The 17,849-nt window shown below is 41.8% G+C and overlaps 1 protein-coding gene across 1 annotated transcript in view; it reads right to left on the bottom strand.

Annotated features, from left to right (window-relative positions):
- Positions 1 to 6,117: 6,117 nt before the first annotated feature.
- The window catches only part of BCL2 (BCL2 apoptosis regulator), a 95,947-nt gene continuing 84,215 nt past the window's right edge, over positions 6,118 to 17,849 (bottom strand). The window contains exon 2 of the mRNA XM_065629945.1: positions 6,118 to 10,859. Coding sequence (XP_065486017.1) covers positions 10,725 to 10,859 — 135 coding nt within the window. The 3' untranslated portion in view covers positions 6,118 to 10,724. The remainder of the gene's footprint in view (positions 10,860 to 17,849) is intronic.

Genomic DNA, 17,849 nt, shown 5'->3' with positions numbered 1-17,849 from the left:
TCTTAGTGCAAGAAAACCCTATAACATTTCAAAACTGTAGCAAGATCAGGGATTTTTTTTTTTTTTTTAAAGGCCTGGATGAAAGGAAATTACTGATGTGGAGGGCGTGCTGAGTGGCCCAGGCACCTCACCTGTTTTATTCCGAGGTGCAGAGAGAATTCAAAGTTTCACGCCAGATGGAAAGCAAACCCAGAGCCACACGAACTACTCGCCGGTTTCCTTCAGCAACATTAATTTACAGTCTCATGAGAGAACACCTTGGTTTGCTGCCAGTTTTGGCTTCAAGCGAAAACGATCGGAGGGCAGGGCTGTGCAGACAGCGGTCCCTTCCAGGCCACGCCGTCTGGGCAGTGGACAAGGCGGCACAGGCCTCTGAAAAGAAAAGCAACGTTAACTGTACTGCAGCACTGTGGCTTCTCCTCCGCCTGCCGAGCGTATTGCAGGGGGCTGGCACCTTTACGCTACGCAAGTGGGCTTGCAAAAACTCGCTTTTGAGGTTGTCTAATGTGTTTTGCATTGCTGGGTCCTGCCAGTGGGGTCCTCCACTGTTCGGAGGGAGTATGGCCCAGGTCAGGAAGAGGGGCTGTTTAGCCAAAGTCACTTTGATTTGCCATTTGCAGTGCTGTGGGGTCACGTAGTAACAGGTACCGAGGCGTGATGCCTCTCAGCATTTTGCTGTGACACTTTCTTGAAGGAAGTGCATTTCCAAACTGCCTTGTCGCCTGTTGCAGCATCTCATGTGGCACTTGGGTTCATTTTCCAGTCTCCCGCTGTTTTCTTTCCAAACTATCCAGGAGTCACAGTGTCAATTTATCTATGTTTAATAGTTCTGATGTGCTGTTAAGATTTGAAATGTATAAGTTGTGACAGAACAAGGGGCAATGGTTCAAACTGAAGGAGGGTAGCTTTAGATTGGACGTAAGAATTTTTTTTACGGTGACAGTGCTAAAACACTGGAACAGGTTGCCCAGAGAAGCTGTGGATGCCCCATCCCTGAAAGTGTTCAAGGCCAGGCTGGATGGGGCTTTGTGCAGCCTGATGTAGTGGAAGATGTCTCTGCCCATGGCAGGGGGGTTGGACTAGGTGATCTTCGATGGTCCCTCCCAGCCCAAACCATTCTCTGAATCTATGAAGTGCTGCACAGTTTGAGTGTTGCTAAGCACACTCAGACAACCACGGGTACGTGCTGTCACACAAGTGAGTTGTTTTAATCTTTTTGTGCAAGCTTTCAGTAAATTATTTCCACTGCAGCAATAATGTACAGTGCAGATTTTTGTTTTGTTTTAGTGCTGAATGTACATTTTTTTTTTCTCCTTTCACAATTTCTGATGCAGTTGCCCCAACAAAGATTGAGGGTCTGTCAAAGCTGTTACCATGCCAGTGTGAATGAATACATTTGTGGCCTCAGTCAGTGGTCAGTAACAGACTGCATGCATTGACCTTTTATATGTTTGCATCAGATGTGCTCGTCAGTTCGTGTATATAAGACATGAAGAGATTTCTTATGGTATCTCAGTGGTACAATAAATCAAATTTTGGGGTCCATGATACTTGACAGAAAGAGCAGTTTTTGAAGGAATATGAAGTAGTTGCATGGCATGCATTTACATTAATGCATCACACAAAGTGCTGCTCCAGTGTAACCCCTGCTGGGTCGAATTGACCAAATTATTTTTTTTCCCCTCCTGTAAGTTAACTTTCCACCATAGGGCGTCATGGTGAATGGAATAAAGCCTGTTTGTGCCATTCTAGCCAGATGATGCTGGATTGGGTGTCATTCATTCCCCTACAGCCAGACTAAACACCTTATTGTGGGCTGTGGCTGCTTTGACAGAAATGGCATCAGGTGTCTCTTCTTCATCTGGATAAAACCAGCACACCTCAGTGGTCTAGCAATGCAGACATCACCATGGTGCTTATGATCACAGTAGCATAGCCTGCGATATGCACACTGGACATTATTGTTAATAATCCACTCATAGTATCATCCACATCTATTACACCTTATCTGCCAAAGGGTCTTTAGTGTTCCCAGACAGGTGAGGACAGTGATATTCTGGAAGGCACAGGCAGGAAAGGGAAAAATTTAGTTACTGGTTAGATTGAGGATCAGTAATCTTTTTAGAGTGGGAATGTACAGCTGGGGAGAGATTTAAACCTGCATGAAACTACAGGTGACCTCAAGAAAATGCCTAACTAGGGCACTGGACAGCATCTCTGACCATGTAGACAGGTGTCTGTAGCTTTTCAGGTGGACAAAGGGAAGGAGGTTCCTTTTCCATTTTATCTCCAAATAAATAGATTGGCTGGCCTTTATTTCTGTCACCTGTGGCTTTATAAAGCTTGGCGTCAATACTGTCTGCTCCAGATGCACATTTTTATCTGCATAACCAGGACCTTGTTTGAGTTAGTGCTGATTTCAGAGCTTCTCATTATAATCAAAGCATTGGATTCCCACTGTTGTGGCCATGCTTGTAATGGAAGTTCTGGAGGACACATGCAGAAGAGGGCACACTGATGCATTTATCTGGCATATCCAAGAGGCAACTTTATACATTTTAAATGAGTTGCACACGTCAGTACCAGAACAGATATCCCCGTTGGAAATGAAGAGGCATCTTCTAGCCAAACTCAGCCAGAAGAACTTTTGAGTTTATGGCAGGATAGCAAGGTGTGTGCCTGCACCTTGAGAAGTCTTGAAAAAAATTAGATGCTGACAGTTTTTACTGACTTGTGTTTTTATGCCTTTGAGGTTTTAGAGAACCATTCTGAATGTTTTCAGTACTCATGCTCAATGGTAGTGAGGTGCAGTAAACTATGCTGGGATGCTTCAAGAGCTGCTTTGTTGTTTGCTCGCCTGTACGAGTCAGTTCCTTGCAGTGTACAATTCTTGACTACTTGGTCTTTTGCCCTGAGTAAGACCTCCTCAGAAACAGTTCTTAATACTAAAGAAGTTAGTTATGAGCAGAAAGCTAACTTGTCTTAGGCGCTGGAGTTATGTGAAACTTAAATGGCATGCAGTTCTTATCCGGCCAGTCATACTGGAATAAATTTTGCTTTGTATCAATTTGCAGTCTCCCATTAAATATTTAATAAGCTAGGGGGACAAAAGCAGGAGCTATGGGTACTAGAGGACTGAGAGCCTGCTGCTGCAAGAGGGACTGCAGCACTCTGCCAGCAGTGAAACTTCTATGGAGACTTAAAGAGCTCGAAACCATTTGAGTATATTTTGAGAAGGAAGCTTTCTGGTTTTGGCCCAGCAAAACTTGTTTTAAAGGTGCTCCTACCTAATTTGCAGATAGCCAAATCCCACCTTATTTGTCAGGTCTAATGTTCATTTTGTCTTTACCAAGACCTCTTCTGTTTCCCCCATCTGTTCACTGTGCTTTGTCCCAGTGGTAAGGTAGGCATTTAATCACGGGTGCTAAGCTGTTAGCTTTTTAGAGAAACTGGAGTCATCTGACCAGACAGAAAGAGGCGAATCACTGAAGTAATTTTCCTGGTTTTGCTGAACTCAGTTTGCCTCCCTGGAGAAATTTAATCCCATCTTCTTTTGTTAGGTCTTAGCTAGAAAAAAAGACAGTGCTGAGGCTACTTCCCTCTAAATCCTTTTCTTCTTTTTTCAGTCTCACAGAATAATTGGGGGGCAGGGGGGATGGCAGTACTTGGAGAACTGCAGATCTGCTTACCTTCTGTCTTGCAAGGATTTAATAACCTTGTTCTCTGCTGGACTGTTCAATCCCAGCACAGGAGAGAGTTTGTTAGTCGTGTTCTGCTGCTGTTGTTGCGTCTTTCAGTTTCAGGCTGACTTTCCTCCACCTTGTGACTTCAGGAACACAGACATAGGGGTAGATGTTTTGTACATGTGTCTGAATTGTCCTTGAAAGGCATTAATCTACTAATTTGAGGCACTCACAACGAGTGCGTCCATGATAGTACACGGCACATGCCATCCTGCAAAACCCACTCAAGAAGTTGCATAAATTCTTGGGGCAGTTAAATACTCATTACCTGAGCTAATTTAGCTATGTTCTACATGAACTAAGAGCCGCAGAAAGTATGTGGCAACAACTGTAATTTGAGAGCCACTTTATATGAGTCTTTAAGAAGCAAAATACCTAAATACCTGCTGGAAACCAATCATAACCTTGAGCAGTAACAAAAATATTTTACTTGTTTTTCTCCTGTTGAAACTTGCTAATACGCTTTTCCAGCTCCTTTCTACTAGGACAAAAAGTAGTTTTAGCAAATAAATAGAAGAGCCTCACTGCACTTTCCACAAGACATCAGACGTATGGGACAGCAGAATTGGTGACACTGCCCCTAGGTCCTGAGGTGTACGGGACACCTGTGGCCTGGATTTCACACAGCAGCAGCTTATCAAACCTGGTTTTTTGCATCTCGATGCACAGAGACCTTTGAGGAACACTGGCTCTTTGATTGCAGCCTTTGCTGGAGGTTTCCGCTCTAGGGAATCAGTCCAGAACTTGGGGTTGTGTCCGTAGACATGGTTCTGGCTGCTCTTTTTGGAGGATCCAGAGAAAGAAGAAATGCAGTTAACAGAAAGTGTTTGAATGTAAGTTACATGCTGACCTCTGTCAACTGCCAGCAGCACAGGAACTTCTTATGCATGGCTTTAGTCTGTAATTGACATTGCATTTATAGGTATTTATAGGTCCTCTTCCAAGTACTGGATGTATTAAGTCCTGCTTAGAAGTGATTTTTTCCCATTTGGAGATCACACTACTCAGCGAACCTACCAGAAAAAGTGACATGTGAGTTGACAGACTTACTAAATCTGTGACCCCAGCCATTGAGAACTGTGATAAAAGAGATGCTTAGACTAAACCAAGGTCTTCAAACAACCTCACTTGGCGTGTTGTCCTGCAGACCTACAGCTCTGAATGTTGTAGTGAGCGTGATGGGATGCTGTGAAAGGTAGTTACACTACGAAATGTTAAGCACAGAATCACAGAATCACAGCATGTTAGGGATTGGAAGGGACCTCGAAAGATCATCTAGTCCAATCCCCCTGCCGGAGCAGGAACACCTACATGAGGTTACACAGGAAGGCGTCCAGGCGGGTTTTGAATGTCTCCAGAGAAGGAGACTCCACAACCTCCCTGGGCAGCCTGTTCCAGTGTTCCATCACCCTCACTGAGAAGAAGTTTCTTCTCAAATTTAAGTGGAACCTCTTGTGTTCCAGCTTGAACCCATTACCCCTTGTCTTACCGTTGGTTGTCACCGAGAAGAGCCTGGCTCCATCCTCGTGACACCCACCCTTTATATATTTATAAACATTAATGAGGTCACCCCTCAGTCTCCTCTTCTCCAAGCTAAAGAGACCCAGCTCCCTCAGCCTTTCCTCATAGCACCTGATTAACCAGTCTCCAAACAGTCAAAGCAAGGAGAGAGCTCCTCCATCTTCCGTCATGGTGGTCCAGACAGACCAAGAACCCACCTCAGCTACTCTGAGTATCACCTCTCCACTGACCTGATGGGCAGCCTGTGGAGTCTAGTCAGTTACACCCTCAAAGGTGAATTTTATAAATATGTTCTTGCACAGAGCCCCTTTGGTTTAATACAAAAGTGGTATGAGTGAAAGTCACCACCCACATCTTTTAAGCATGTTGATGTTAGCTTGAAAAATATCACAGCCTTAAAAAAAATCATACATTTAAAACTTTGTGTCTCTGTTGCATAAGCCTCAAAGATGCGAGCGTTATTTTAAAGCATCTCTGCTACCATGAAGTATATAAAAGTTTGGGTAGTTTGTTTTTGTTTTGTTTGGTTGGTTGGTTGGTTTTGGTTTTGGTTTTTGTTTGTTTTGTTTTGTTTTCAGGTAAGTTGCATTCCCATAGTTTCAGGGTCTATGCTTTACAAAAAACTTCAAAGATTTTGGATTCAGAGAAAAAAATCAATCATGTGGCTAAGTAACATTTCCACAGTGTCATTGGGGCTTGCAGGTATTAATATTGAGCAGAACATGTCAACAGAACTATCAGGAAGGAGACATTATGTTTCTTTTATGGAATTACACTCAAAATGTTTGAGTAGTTTTTTAATCAATAAATCCTAAAAAATGCAAATGCAAAACGAGTAACTCACAGTGTGCTTTATTATTTTTTTCACAATATTAACTAGACAGACATGGAAAGTTTAATGGCAGCATGTTCTTATAACATTTTAAAGACAAAGAACAACATAATCATATTAAATGATGATAAACTGACAAACTACATTACCATACATACATCATCCAAAGGTACTGGATAAACAATATCTGTTTATGTACATTTATGCTGGTGATAATTAAAATTCAAATATTCAGAAGAAAAAGAAAAAAATATGCTATTTAAATTATAAAAATATACAGGTTTTGTGTGGAATTCTTAATGCTGTATAACTTCTTGAAAAATGTTTCATTGTGTGATGAAGCTGCATTAACACAGTATAGGAGTGTGATTTACACCAAATACAGATTTAACCGAATCTTTTATCTTCCTTGTATTTAGCCTTGTTTGAAAGAGAGATAGGAATGAAAAACAAAGCTGGGCTTTTGTGGTGAGAATGAATTTTTACATGCATAAATCAAAAGAAGTTTAATTTTTCATATAGTAACGAGCGATTAACTCGTAATACAAATGAACCGTTTTGCTAGCTTGTTTAAAGACAGAGGAAAATAAAAAAAACAGGCTTTAAACATGCTGCTTCACTATACTTTTAATCAATAGGACTTGTAGGTTTTTGGAGCGCAGGTGCACAGCTAAGCACAGTGACATGCTTCAGGGTCAAAGCTGGGGGACCTGTGCACATGCAAGGATTGGGGGGACTGGTTTCCTATTTTTCCAACTGCATCACCTCGGTGTTTCCTTTGCACATCTGGTTTCAAAGAAACATCTTTTTTCACAGTTGTTCCTTATTAGTTCAACCCTGCTCAGGCTGTGTAATCCTCAGTCACAACAACAAACCTATCAACTTTCATACTGATTGGATAATTTTATAATAATTCACAAATAATTTTGTAATTGAGGATTTTTAGTAATTGTAGTCATGTAGTGCTCACATTTGTCGCTGGGTTTAGTTAAAAGTTATTTTCAGACCATCTTGGGTGAACTCCTGCATCATATGAAACTCAAGATTTTCTTGCATACCAATGTCATTCTGTGTATCTTCCAGCCCCCTTCCTTATCTGTTTATTCTCTGTTACCTCAACAGCCCCATTACTCCTTTGATGGATCCAGTGCTTGTTCTATTAAGAAATGTCTTCTGTGTCAGCTCTGATTTCAGAATACTCAACTTGCAGATTTTTTTTCCCTGTTTTTCCATCTATTCCTAAGTTACTGATCTATAACAGATCTTAGGTAACCTTACAGATTTTTTTTTTTTCAGAAGCAAAATATTTGCCTTTGTTATTCTCTTAATAAATGGAGTGAGAAAGAATTAATGACAAATAAACTGAATACAGCAAAATCAAGTATTTCTCTTAAATTCCTACAGATTTCCTGTTTGGCAAAAGACTGCCTTCAGAATTAACAAAGTTTTATAGTGAAGAATAATTGTGGGATCTCTGTAATCTGTTACTCTGCCCTTATATAATCATTATTCAAGGGAAAGGATGACAGACGAACAAACTCCATGTAACAGTCATCTTTAAACAGGGAGATATTTCAGTGGTCTCTGTTTCCCTCTACTTCTTGACCTCTTCCTTTGTTGTCCTCTGATCTTCCACACCTAACTAATTTCAAAAGTGTCTCTCTTTTATTTTCTTGCTTTTACAATTTGGTTATGCTGGGAGTGGTCAGCTGTGTGTGCATACATAGTGACAGAGGACAGATTTTCACTGAAGTGTAGTCTTGGAAGTCTATAAGTCATTTTTGTGGGAAAAAAATTCTTATGTGAAAGTGTAATGAGAAATAGGAAAGACAGGAATTATTGCAAAAGAAATGCAGGAGTGAGAGGATTTTATTAAAGAAGTTCAAGCTTTTATATACATTCAATGTTTCTAATATGTTTCTTAATAAATGTATTATCAACTATCATTATACCTAATGCAGCCACAATACTGTACTATTCTGCAGTCAGGATGGGAAAACTCCATTAGCTCTTTAATAAAATAAAATCATCAACAGTCATCACAACTCTTTGCTTGGCATTAACTAATACACTGGGAAGTCCAGTGAGTAGACACAACAGAACACAACATCCTCAGTATTTATTTAAATGTGTATCATGTGTCTTCTTCATATTATTTCTAAAGCAGCTTTAAAAAACTTTTGCCATTGGAAGGTATTAAAAAATAAAACCCATTCGAATTATCCTGGTAGTATAGCAGCACTGGAATTGATAGTTAACTTTTTACTACTTTTGTCAATGTAAACCTTTAATAAAATAAACAATATTGAAACAATTTGAGGTCTAATAGTTCATGAACTTTAATGGGCATATGGGCACAAATTGAAACGAAGACTAGATTGTGAAATGAAACATTAGCTCAATACCAGCCAATTCCAGTTTTGAAACTGGCTGCAGACAAAATTCAGCTTGGAAGCTGAAAAGAAAGCAAGCCCACACTCAATCCACAATATTCGGTTGCTCCCATTTTGAGTATTTTTCAGATGAATCTGCCCACTTCTGACAGAAGCACTCTAAAAACACTGCAGGTGCTTTTTGTTTGATGGTGAGATTTTTCATTTTTCTTTAATCAAGCATAGTTTAGATCACATTTTTGTGTTTTTAGAAACATTTCCTTTCTATGTTTCCATAAAATTAAAAGTAATTTCAAATTTGAAATGTAAGCTCGCCCCATCTTTGCTCATACAAAGTGTTGGTGCCACAACTAAATAGCAGTAAAAATGCTGAGATGTACAACTCTTAAAAACAAACAAACAAAAAAGCAGCTTTGAAGACACGACATCAACTACAGCCTTAACATTGAACATATTACATTCCCAAGTTTATGGAGATATTTTGCATATAATGCCACAAAGTTATTCAACTGAAATCTTGAGGTTGAATCTACAGTTTATTCACTGTATTTTTGTCACCCTTAGAGCACTTATGTATAGTACGGTATATTTCAACCAGAGCTTTGCAACCTTTTCTTTCTATGTCTGGACACCCAGATTTCAAAATCCCAGATTTCTAAAGTTTCATAGAAAAAATAGTTATGCTTCACTTAAACATTTGACGCTGGACATTTCCACGCCTCGGAGCAGCCTGTGGTTCACGCTTCAGGTTCTTCAGCTTCATTGGGGCTCCTGGCCCCCTCCGAGCGGACGGAAAGCCCAGCTTTAAAATGCATTGACACATCTGGTTTCAGAACACAGGTCCGTTTATAAAACTGTATACTGAGTATTCGGCATTGATTTTACTGGAGTTGCATTTTGTAACGTGAGCAGACGACTTCGCCCCCACCCCTTTTCCTCCACCCTGTTTTTGCTCGAAACGACAACAGGCACCCGCGCGATGGAGGTGTCAAAGAGTCTCTGTCCAGAGAGAGGATTTGGAGTTTCTTCATCATCTTTACTTCTGTAGACAGTCTTAGGAAATTATTAGCGTGAAACAACTTTGAGGGCAAGGGGCAGGAGGATAAAGCTCACTTTCTTTTCCTGTTATGAAAATGAACTTGATTTTGGTGTCCAGTTTGATAAACAAGGATAGTCAGAGCTAATCTGTAACTCAGCTGAGGTCTGCTTCTTGCCAAATAAAATTAAGATCTTTTTCAACTTCCAGGGATTTAGAGACCACATCTAATTGGCTTCAAACCCCTGGAGGAACTCAGTAAGTAAACAGGATTAGTTGCAGATATGAGCCCACTAAAGTGGGACACAGGTCAGGTCTTCAGACTCCAGCTCTGCTCTGTCGAAGCAGGCACTTAAGGTCTCCTGATGTTTCTGTGTCAGTAGCCGCAAAAAAACCAAAACCAAAACCACGACGTTTTACTGCTGAGAAAATCATTGTAACGGCAATTTCCTGCAAGCCCCAAAGATTTAACTTCACAATTCTGTTTTTTTTAAAAAAAAAAAAAGTATTTGAGTTGACATGTATTAGGATATTGTGACTATGACGTGATGGCACAACTGGTAACTTGAAAACGCATGTTTACAAGGCATAAGCAATCGTATTTCCAACTGCCCTCCTGTAGGGATAGACAGGTGTCCTTCAAGAAGTTGCCATCTTGACTCCACGTATGTACCATGTTGAATCGTTTACTCCGTCAGTTCTTGCTAGCAGGACAGGGTGAGAACTTTGTTCACGCTGACCTTGTCTTTCAGATCCCTTCCAGCCATCCAGAAAATACAAGGAAAATCAACACGATTACGCAGCCTTTAGCAGCTCAAGTAACTGCCCTCGGAAGTGTAAGCAGGTAGGTCTTTGTCAGTATGTTTGCTTTTCAGAGATAAAATAATCCAGCCAGCTGTATTAATTAAAAGAAGAACCTAAAATACTTTGGGGCTCATTAAAGTTAAGAATAACAACATGACGTGATGACAGATACAACTTGCAGAGTTTCTGAAACTAGCAGGTTAAAATGTAAATATCTTTTAATAAATAATTTTCCGGCAATGTAAAAATAAATGATATTTCCTTTGGCAGTAATAGCTGATTTAATCTTTAGCTGGGAAGTTGATTTGCTCATAAAATATCATTGTTCTACAGGAAAAAAAATATTATTTTGTTGTTTTGAAAGACTTCTGTAATCCGTGACAATCTGAGTGACTCTACTTATGTCCGAGATAAGCGCCAAGAGTGATGCAAGCTCCAACCAGAACCAGACTCAGGATAGTCTTCAGAGAGATCCAGGAAAAATCGAACAAAGGCCTCATACTGTTGCCATACAACTCCACGAAGGCATCCTAGAAAGGGAAATAATGGAATATCAGACTTGCAGTAACTTTTTCAGTGAGGGAGGGCAGCTTCTTCATGCTCAATGGTCATCCAGCAATCATGCCAGCACAAAAAAACCCTCCACACAAACCTATTAAAATAGTGATTTGGGAGCTATGTTTTTGTGCAGTGCTTAGCACAAAGTTCTCCTGCTTACTTCTTTACACATATTGCCGTAATTACTTACAGTCGTGACTTCTGCTTTAGGCCTGTGCAGCCTAACAGAAAATATAGGAGCAGCATTTTTAAATACGAGTACCACGATTTTGCCTCCTGAATGTTGTATATACAAACATACATGAAAGAGGTAAATGTACCTTCATTCTCCAAACCTTTCATTTCCACTGGACATGGGGGAACTATATTGCTGGTTGGCTTCACTGAAAATAAGACTGTATTTAATTTTGTTCTCTTGGGATGGGTGCAGAAGACCATGTGTAGTAGCCATGGATGTTTCTTACCTATGAACTAAAGCTCTTAGGGTTGTGCTACACCTTTGATGGTCTTTTGCAACTGTCACAGAACGGGTGACACCGTGGTCCTTTGCTCCTGCTAATCATGCCTTGGACGTGGCAGTGGTCTGGCTGTAGGGTTTGTCAGGCCAGCCAGCTGATCTGACAGAAGAGTAACCCAGCCCTGTCTAAAAAAGAGCTGGCTTTCCAGGGGATGGTCTTGTCAGTCTGACTTGCCCTCCAGCCTCCAGCCAAGACATTCGGCTCGAGGAAGAGAGGGGAAGCATAGAGTGATGCCACTTCTCCTGGCCACCCACAAGTCACCAGCGTCTCCCTCAGCCCAGCCCGAAACACCCTGGGTTTCTCCTTCAAGCTGCATTCCTCCATGTACCGAGAGCTGTATTGTAGAGCTGCTCTGGAAAAGTGTGTGTAGGCACCAAATGGAAAGGCTGTGTAAGCAGTAAAGTTTTTGTGACTAAAAATATGATGGGATTTGACTGGACTAGTGATCAGATTGGTGATACTCTCTGCATAACGCCTTTCTTTCAAGCTGCAGTTCCTAACAAACTTGAAGTTTCAGAGCATTCCTGAGAGATAAATCATACCCTATGGCATAAAGCAGTAAATAACAAAGCCGAATGACTTTAAAAATGTGATAAAACTGACAAAAATGTGACAAAACCGTTTAGGACAACTCTTTTACTGTGCAGCCAATGGAGGCCTGCTCCAAAACTACTGAGATAAGCCCACGAAATAGCTATCCAACCTGGGGGTTTCTATCTCTACAGCTCTTATTCTAGGCTTCCCATTTTTTGTAGAAGTAAACATTCTCTATTTATGTTATAGTGCCTTTAGCTGTTTTGTAATGTTACTATGCTAGGAGGTAACCTGCCTTCTAAAAATGCATGTATGTCACGGATTACAGAAGGAATTAAGGAGAGAAAGGTCTCCGCTATTATATAAATCTTCCAGCCAAGCTAATTTTCCATAAATTATGTATTTAAATGAGCCTCCATCATTAGTCATCTGTAGTTGTCAAAATAAGAGCGTTTGTGGTTTTACCACGAGAGGGCGTGTAAGGTTTTATAATATTTTGCCATTTTGACTCCCAATCACTAGACACTGAGTGAGACTCAAATAAATAATAGGTATTTACTTCCAAAATATGTCATTGCATTAAGTAATATTGGTGCATGCTGTAGGTAAGAGCAAATGTGTCAGTAACAGGATGGCTATAGGCTTGGGCCAACAGATTGACCTGAAAGTACATCTTCCTCCTGCTGTTTCTCAATGCTTGTTCCTCCAGGCAATCGTTTTCAAACCTGGGTTTCCAAAGGTTTATTCTTAAGTGAAAGCAGCTTAACCTTTGGGGGGAATGTCTTAATGCAAACTCTTCATTCCAGAGAAAATTTGGCAAGTTTTGCTTAGCTGCCTGGTTTCTGAAATTTGCAAACTCTGGCCTTAATATTCTGCTGTGCTGTTGCAGAGCTAAAAAAGCACACTCAGTTCGCTGTGCAGCAGTTTGGAAAGCTGCTTTTATTTCTCCTTAAGGCTATGAAGTAACACAATATCCTAAAATGTTACAGACTGGGCTAAATCCTGTTGTCGCCAGTGCAGGCTCGCTGACTTCCACAGGAGCTTTGTCTGTGTGCGGAGTTCAAGATCAGGCCTTATAAAAATACAACAAGGGTAAAGTTATTACGGGTGGAAAAGAGAGGAAATAAAAAAAAAACCCCACAAACCAAAACACACATGGAAATGCAGGTCATGTGAAAACATTTTAACATTAATATTTCCATGGTTTCGTTCTGTGGGGAAGGTCTCACTTCTGTATATTCATGACAGCTGATGCATACACAGTATCAATATAAAAATGGTCATATTTTGTGCCTTCCTTCTATCCCAGTTTAGGAACATGCCTCCCAGTTTGTCAGGGAGACTGTTTCTAATGATTCAGTAGAACTCCAGGTATTGGGTATGAAAACGGACGGAGGGTTACAGTAAAACTTGAAAACAAAGCAAAAATATGGCATAACCCATGGCTCAAAAGAGGAATGTTAACAAAAAATGTGCAGCATGCAGTACTTTTTTGTCTGAGATTATTACAACAATAACATGAACCCAACCTAATGGTGTCTGCACTATATATTACAAGTAGCTCTTTATGATCATTCCCCCTCCCCTTCTCAAACATCCTGATTAGGCCTATTTCCGAAGCTTGTTTGAACAGCCTGTCACTATTTGTTTAAGTTTCAAACCTGTTTTAAATAAACACATGTCCATTTTATGTACTAAAACAAGGAAGGGGGGAGGGAAGTATGACCCGTTGCTGAAAACTATTTTAGCACAAAGAGAACCCTAAACAGAATCTCAGCTGTTTCATAAGGTTTGTCTCCATCTGTAAACCCATGTATTTGTCACTGGATTTTTGTCACCTAAACCGGTCTGTTTAAAATAAGAGAATCTCTGTTAAAACAAATAAAATGAGGAAAATTGCTTGAAACACTTGATGTTCTCTGAAAAGCACTCTTTATAATGAAAGCAAGGGTCCTCTTGGCACACAGACTGAGGAAAATTCTGGCTTGGTCAACCTCTCTGGAAGTCCTACACAATTGGAAAGAAAATGGTCGCAGGCCTTGCTTTTAAGACCTACCTATTCAACATTTAATGGAAAGTTATATCCTGCATGTAAAATTATATTAGAGTTAAAAATTATATGCAGAAGAACTCTTCATGCAGCTCTGTACATTTTAAAAAAGTAATTCCTTAAGAAGCTTTTATTAAGTCGAATCGGTCCATTGCTGGTTTGCTATGCATCTTTATGTTCCCTGTTTCTGCGAAGCACGAAAGGTGGCAGTGAGGAAGGGAAAGATGCTCTGCCTAAGCTCCTTTTAGCACCAAAGCACCCGAAGTGCCTGCCTCACCGACCTGGGCTTGATTGGCAGGCCAGGAAAATTGCCCCAGGGGCACTCCTCGCTGCCCTCTTGCATGTTGAACTCTACGCAGGGAAGACACAGCGTGTTCCTGGCCGCAGTCCGTGGGATTTGCAGGGAGCCCAGGGCAAAAGTGGAGCTTGTCACCCTCGGAGGATTAGGAGGGGTAACAGCACAGTGAGTCAGGGCAGTTTCAAAACAAAGCATCCAGATCACACTACCCCGGCTCTTCCGCTGGCCCAAATTCGGCAGCTCTGATCCAAGAAGCAAATGTCATCTCTAATTACACAGGCGTTCTTTGCTTGCGCATTGAGCCGAGTTTGTTCCGTCTCGGTCCTTTTGCAGCTCAGCCTTCGCCCCTGCTTGAGAGGCACGGCGCAGCTTCTTGGCCGCAGAGAAGCACATACTTCCCATAGGCTGAGCCCAGCGAAGCGTTACGGATCTGATGGCTCCTAACTGAAAATACAGAGGGAAAAGGCAGTTTCAGCCTGGCATTTCTGACCGAGGGGGTGGTGGGGAGAGCAAACACGAGGAAGTAAAGACTTCCTTTTTCTACCTGAATCAAACAGCTGGTAAGGAAGTGACTTTATTTCCCTCGTTATCATTGGGTTGGCAGGATATCCTCTTGAGCCACATTGTATTGAATGAAGAGCTGGTGAGACTTCCATTTTACCGAAGGGGAATTGCCTTGCGGCTATTTTACGCTGCCCTCTCTGTGACTCCCAAAACAAACAAACGCACACCAGCTCCTGGCTTTTGAAGAAACTTGTACAGGTCTGGACAAGGCAGCTTTGCCACTCGGTGCAGGGCAAGAGAAGGAATGGCATAAGCTCTGATGCCAAGGTTTAGCAGCTGATTGACTTTTCCCTCACTCCTGCCTCCATACGAATGACATAAATTCTCATAAAAGCTTTCGTTCCCAAATGGTAACTCATTTCGGAAAGAGTTTGAGGAAGGAGGGAGGAGAAAGAGCTGGTTAAATCATCCCATGTTTTCTATGCAGTGAAACCTCATTAAAATGTCATCTTGAAGCTAACGAGAAAAGTCCTTGGAACACAAAAAACAGGCAAATCTGTAGCTGTTCTTTTCTCGAAGAGTTTATGGGTCCTTATGCAAGCCTAAGTCATGAGTACATGCAAATAAGAACAGCTCAGACCTTGACTGTGTTGTGCTGAGGTGTGGTGTTTCATGAGGTCGGTATCTTTAGAGAGGCCGCTATCTTTTTACTCCTGGGAGTGCCAACATGCTGGCAGTCCAGCCAGGTGCACGTTATCGAATTGTACTGGAAAGGAAAAGAAGGTGTCACTACACAAGCCCTGCTGACTATGGGCAGAGAACCTGCCTGGGGAGTGCCTATGGCGTGTGCACCCCTGACCAAATGCACAGCCAGATTTTTCTTCCCCCTCGCCTCACCTTTGCCTGTGATGGAAATGGGTCTGTTTTGAATTCCTTGTTTCCACAATGCTCAGTAGAGTCTTAGGTCTGCAGCTGACGTGGTAGTTGCTGCCTGTATACCCTTTTGTTTGTCCAGTGACGTCCCAGTTTTCCGACTTTGGACAAAACTGGTTGTCATCACAGTGGTCTTGACTAACTTCTTTGTTCCTCGTCCTTCCTATCTATCTGCATAAATTCTTGCATCAGTGAGCCTGTGATCTTGGGGGCATACCTTGCAGGTCCCAGTCTGGCCAGGCTCTCACTGAAGTCTGTGTGAATTGAAATCAGTGGAAATACTATTTGCATAAGGCTGACTAAACATGGCACTCAGATGGAGACATCTAAGGAGCAAGGACTAATCGTGGTTACGTTTGTTCACGAAAACTGATGCATGTGCTTAGAAATTCATAAATGTGCGTGGTTATAATATTGGGGATGACTCTTCCTCCTGTCCACACTTCCCGCGAGTGACCCTGCTGGCAGACAACTTTCCTCTGGACCCCTGCAAGATGAAGGACAAATCCAGGCTTTGGGGAATGGTGAAGCCATCTCTTTAAACACAGGATTTGTAACGCATTGATCGTTCAGCTTGCATGGAAACCCATGCCGTGTTCAGACTAGGCTGCATTCTTGTTAAACCAAGTCAGCATAAGAAATGTTTCAGTAATTTAGTCTTGGCGTCTCTACTTAATTCAGTTAGATGTGGCTCTGCAATATGCAAAAGCCCAGACCTAGTGGAGGCTGCCTTGTTTTCTTATTCCTGGAAAGGCCCACACTAAAATGAGGTATTTCTGGCAACAGCATAACAGCTGTAATGTCACTACAGCAGCTAGCTGGTGGTATTTAATGGGTGCCACTTTTGAGGGAACAATATTAGCAGTAATGAGAGAAAGAAGGCGAGAAGGCCTTCTAGACAAAATCCTCCATGTTCAAACAACATAGTCAAAGCGGCTCTACTCAATCCTTTGCAGTTTTCTTTTCAGATCTTTTGTGGGTTGATAATCCTATTCAATGAATTTGCTGTTTGTTTGCATCAATAGTTAGCAGTCTTAGTTTTATTTTCTGAAGGTACCCTCCTTGGGCAGAATGCAAGAAGCTGTGTAACTTGTACCTAGAAAACAAACGTGTCCTTGCACATATTTTCATGAATCTCAATTGCACTGAGAAATGTTCAGTTTGAGGCCACCTTCTTCTCCATCTACTCAAATTTATCAAACCCATTCTAAAGAGTTTACATTCATATACAACAGTAAACTTAGCAAACACCCATTTATGGAGGTATGGATTGCTTTGGAGGAGAGAATAAGTGTCACAGAGTTGTCAGGGGACTAATCCCGAAACATTGCTCTTACACCTGCACCCTCTGAAAAGAAGCTAGATGCATTAGGACCCCGTAAAATCTTCAGAATGACTTCAGAATGAAAATAATGACAAAATGCATCTGAATGACAACACAGACCTGTTTCTCTCAAAATCTTGTCTAAATTCTCCATCTTGCTCGTAACTTACTTTCAGTATGAGAGCCCTTACACTGGAAATAGCCTACCTAATTTAAAAGCCCCAGTTTGAAGATCTGGCTGCAGAGGGTATGTTGGTAGCAGAAGGAAACGTGAACACATCCCCCGTCATGTTCCCTGCCTGCTCCAGCTGCCCATGCCGCTCTCGGGCCACCACAAAAGAGTTAAATCACGTAACCGCCCGAGAAATGGGAACCGAAAGCAGCTGCTTCTAGAAACGCTCAAAGTGCTGTGGCACAGCGTTTGTCGTCAAGGCCACGGAGGGTTTTATTTAACAAACCCGTCCAGCCGTGCCAGGCTCAAGGCACAGGTATGAGCAGAGGTAGAGAGGGGAAAGCAAGAGAGCAAGGCTGTGAGCCTGGTGAGGGGGGCTTGTCTTGGGGCAGCCTTGGCCAGAAAAGGCAGAGCGTGCATGTGAATGTGAACGGGAAGGGTGAGACTGGACCAGCCTGAGCAGGTTATCCCATCAGCTGAACCACGAGGGACCAGTCATGCATTTTTCTGCTTCTTGTTTTAACATCCCTCAGGGAAACACTCCATCCTGTGTTTGTTGTCTCAACACCCAGTTCTGATCCAAGTCCCTCTGGCTTGACTGACTCGCGCTCGGCACTGAGCGAGAGTAA

This window comes from Caloenas nicobarica, chromosome 2, assembly GCF_036013445.1.
Source record: "Caloenas nicobarica isolate bCalNic1 chromosome 2, bCalNic1.hap1, whole genome shotgun sequence".
NCBI lineage: Eukaryota > Metazoa > Chordata > Aves > Columbiformes > Columbidae > Caloenas > Caloenas nicobarica.
The sequence above is the reverse complement of the archived record's forward strand: the minus strand, read 5'-3'. Positions and strand labels throughout refer to the sequence as shown.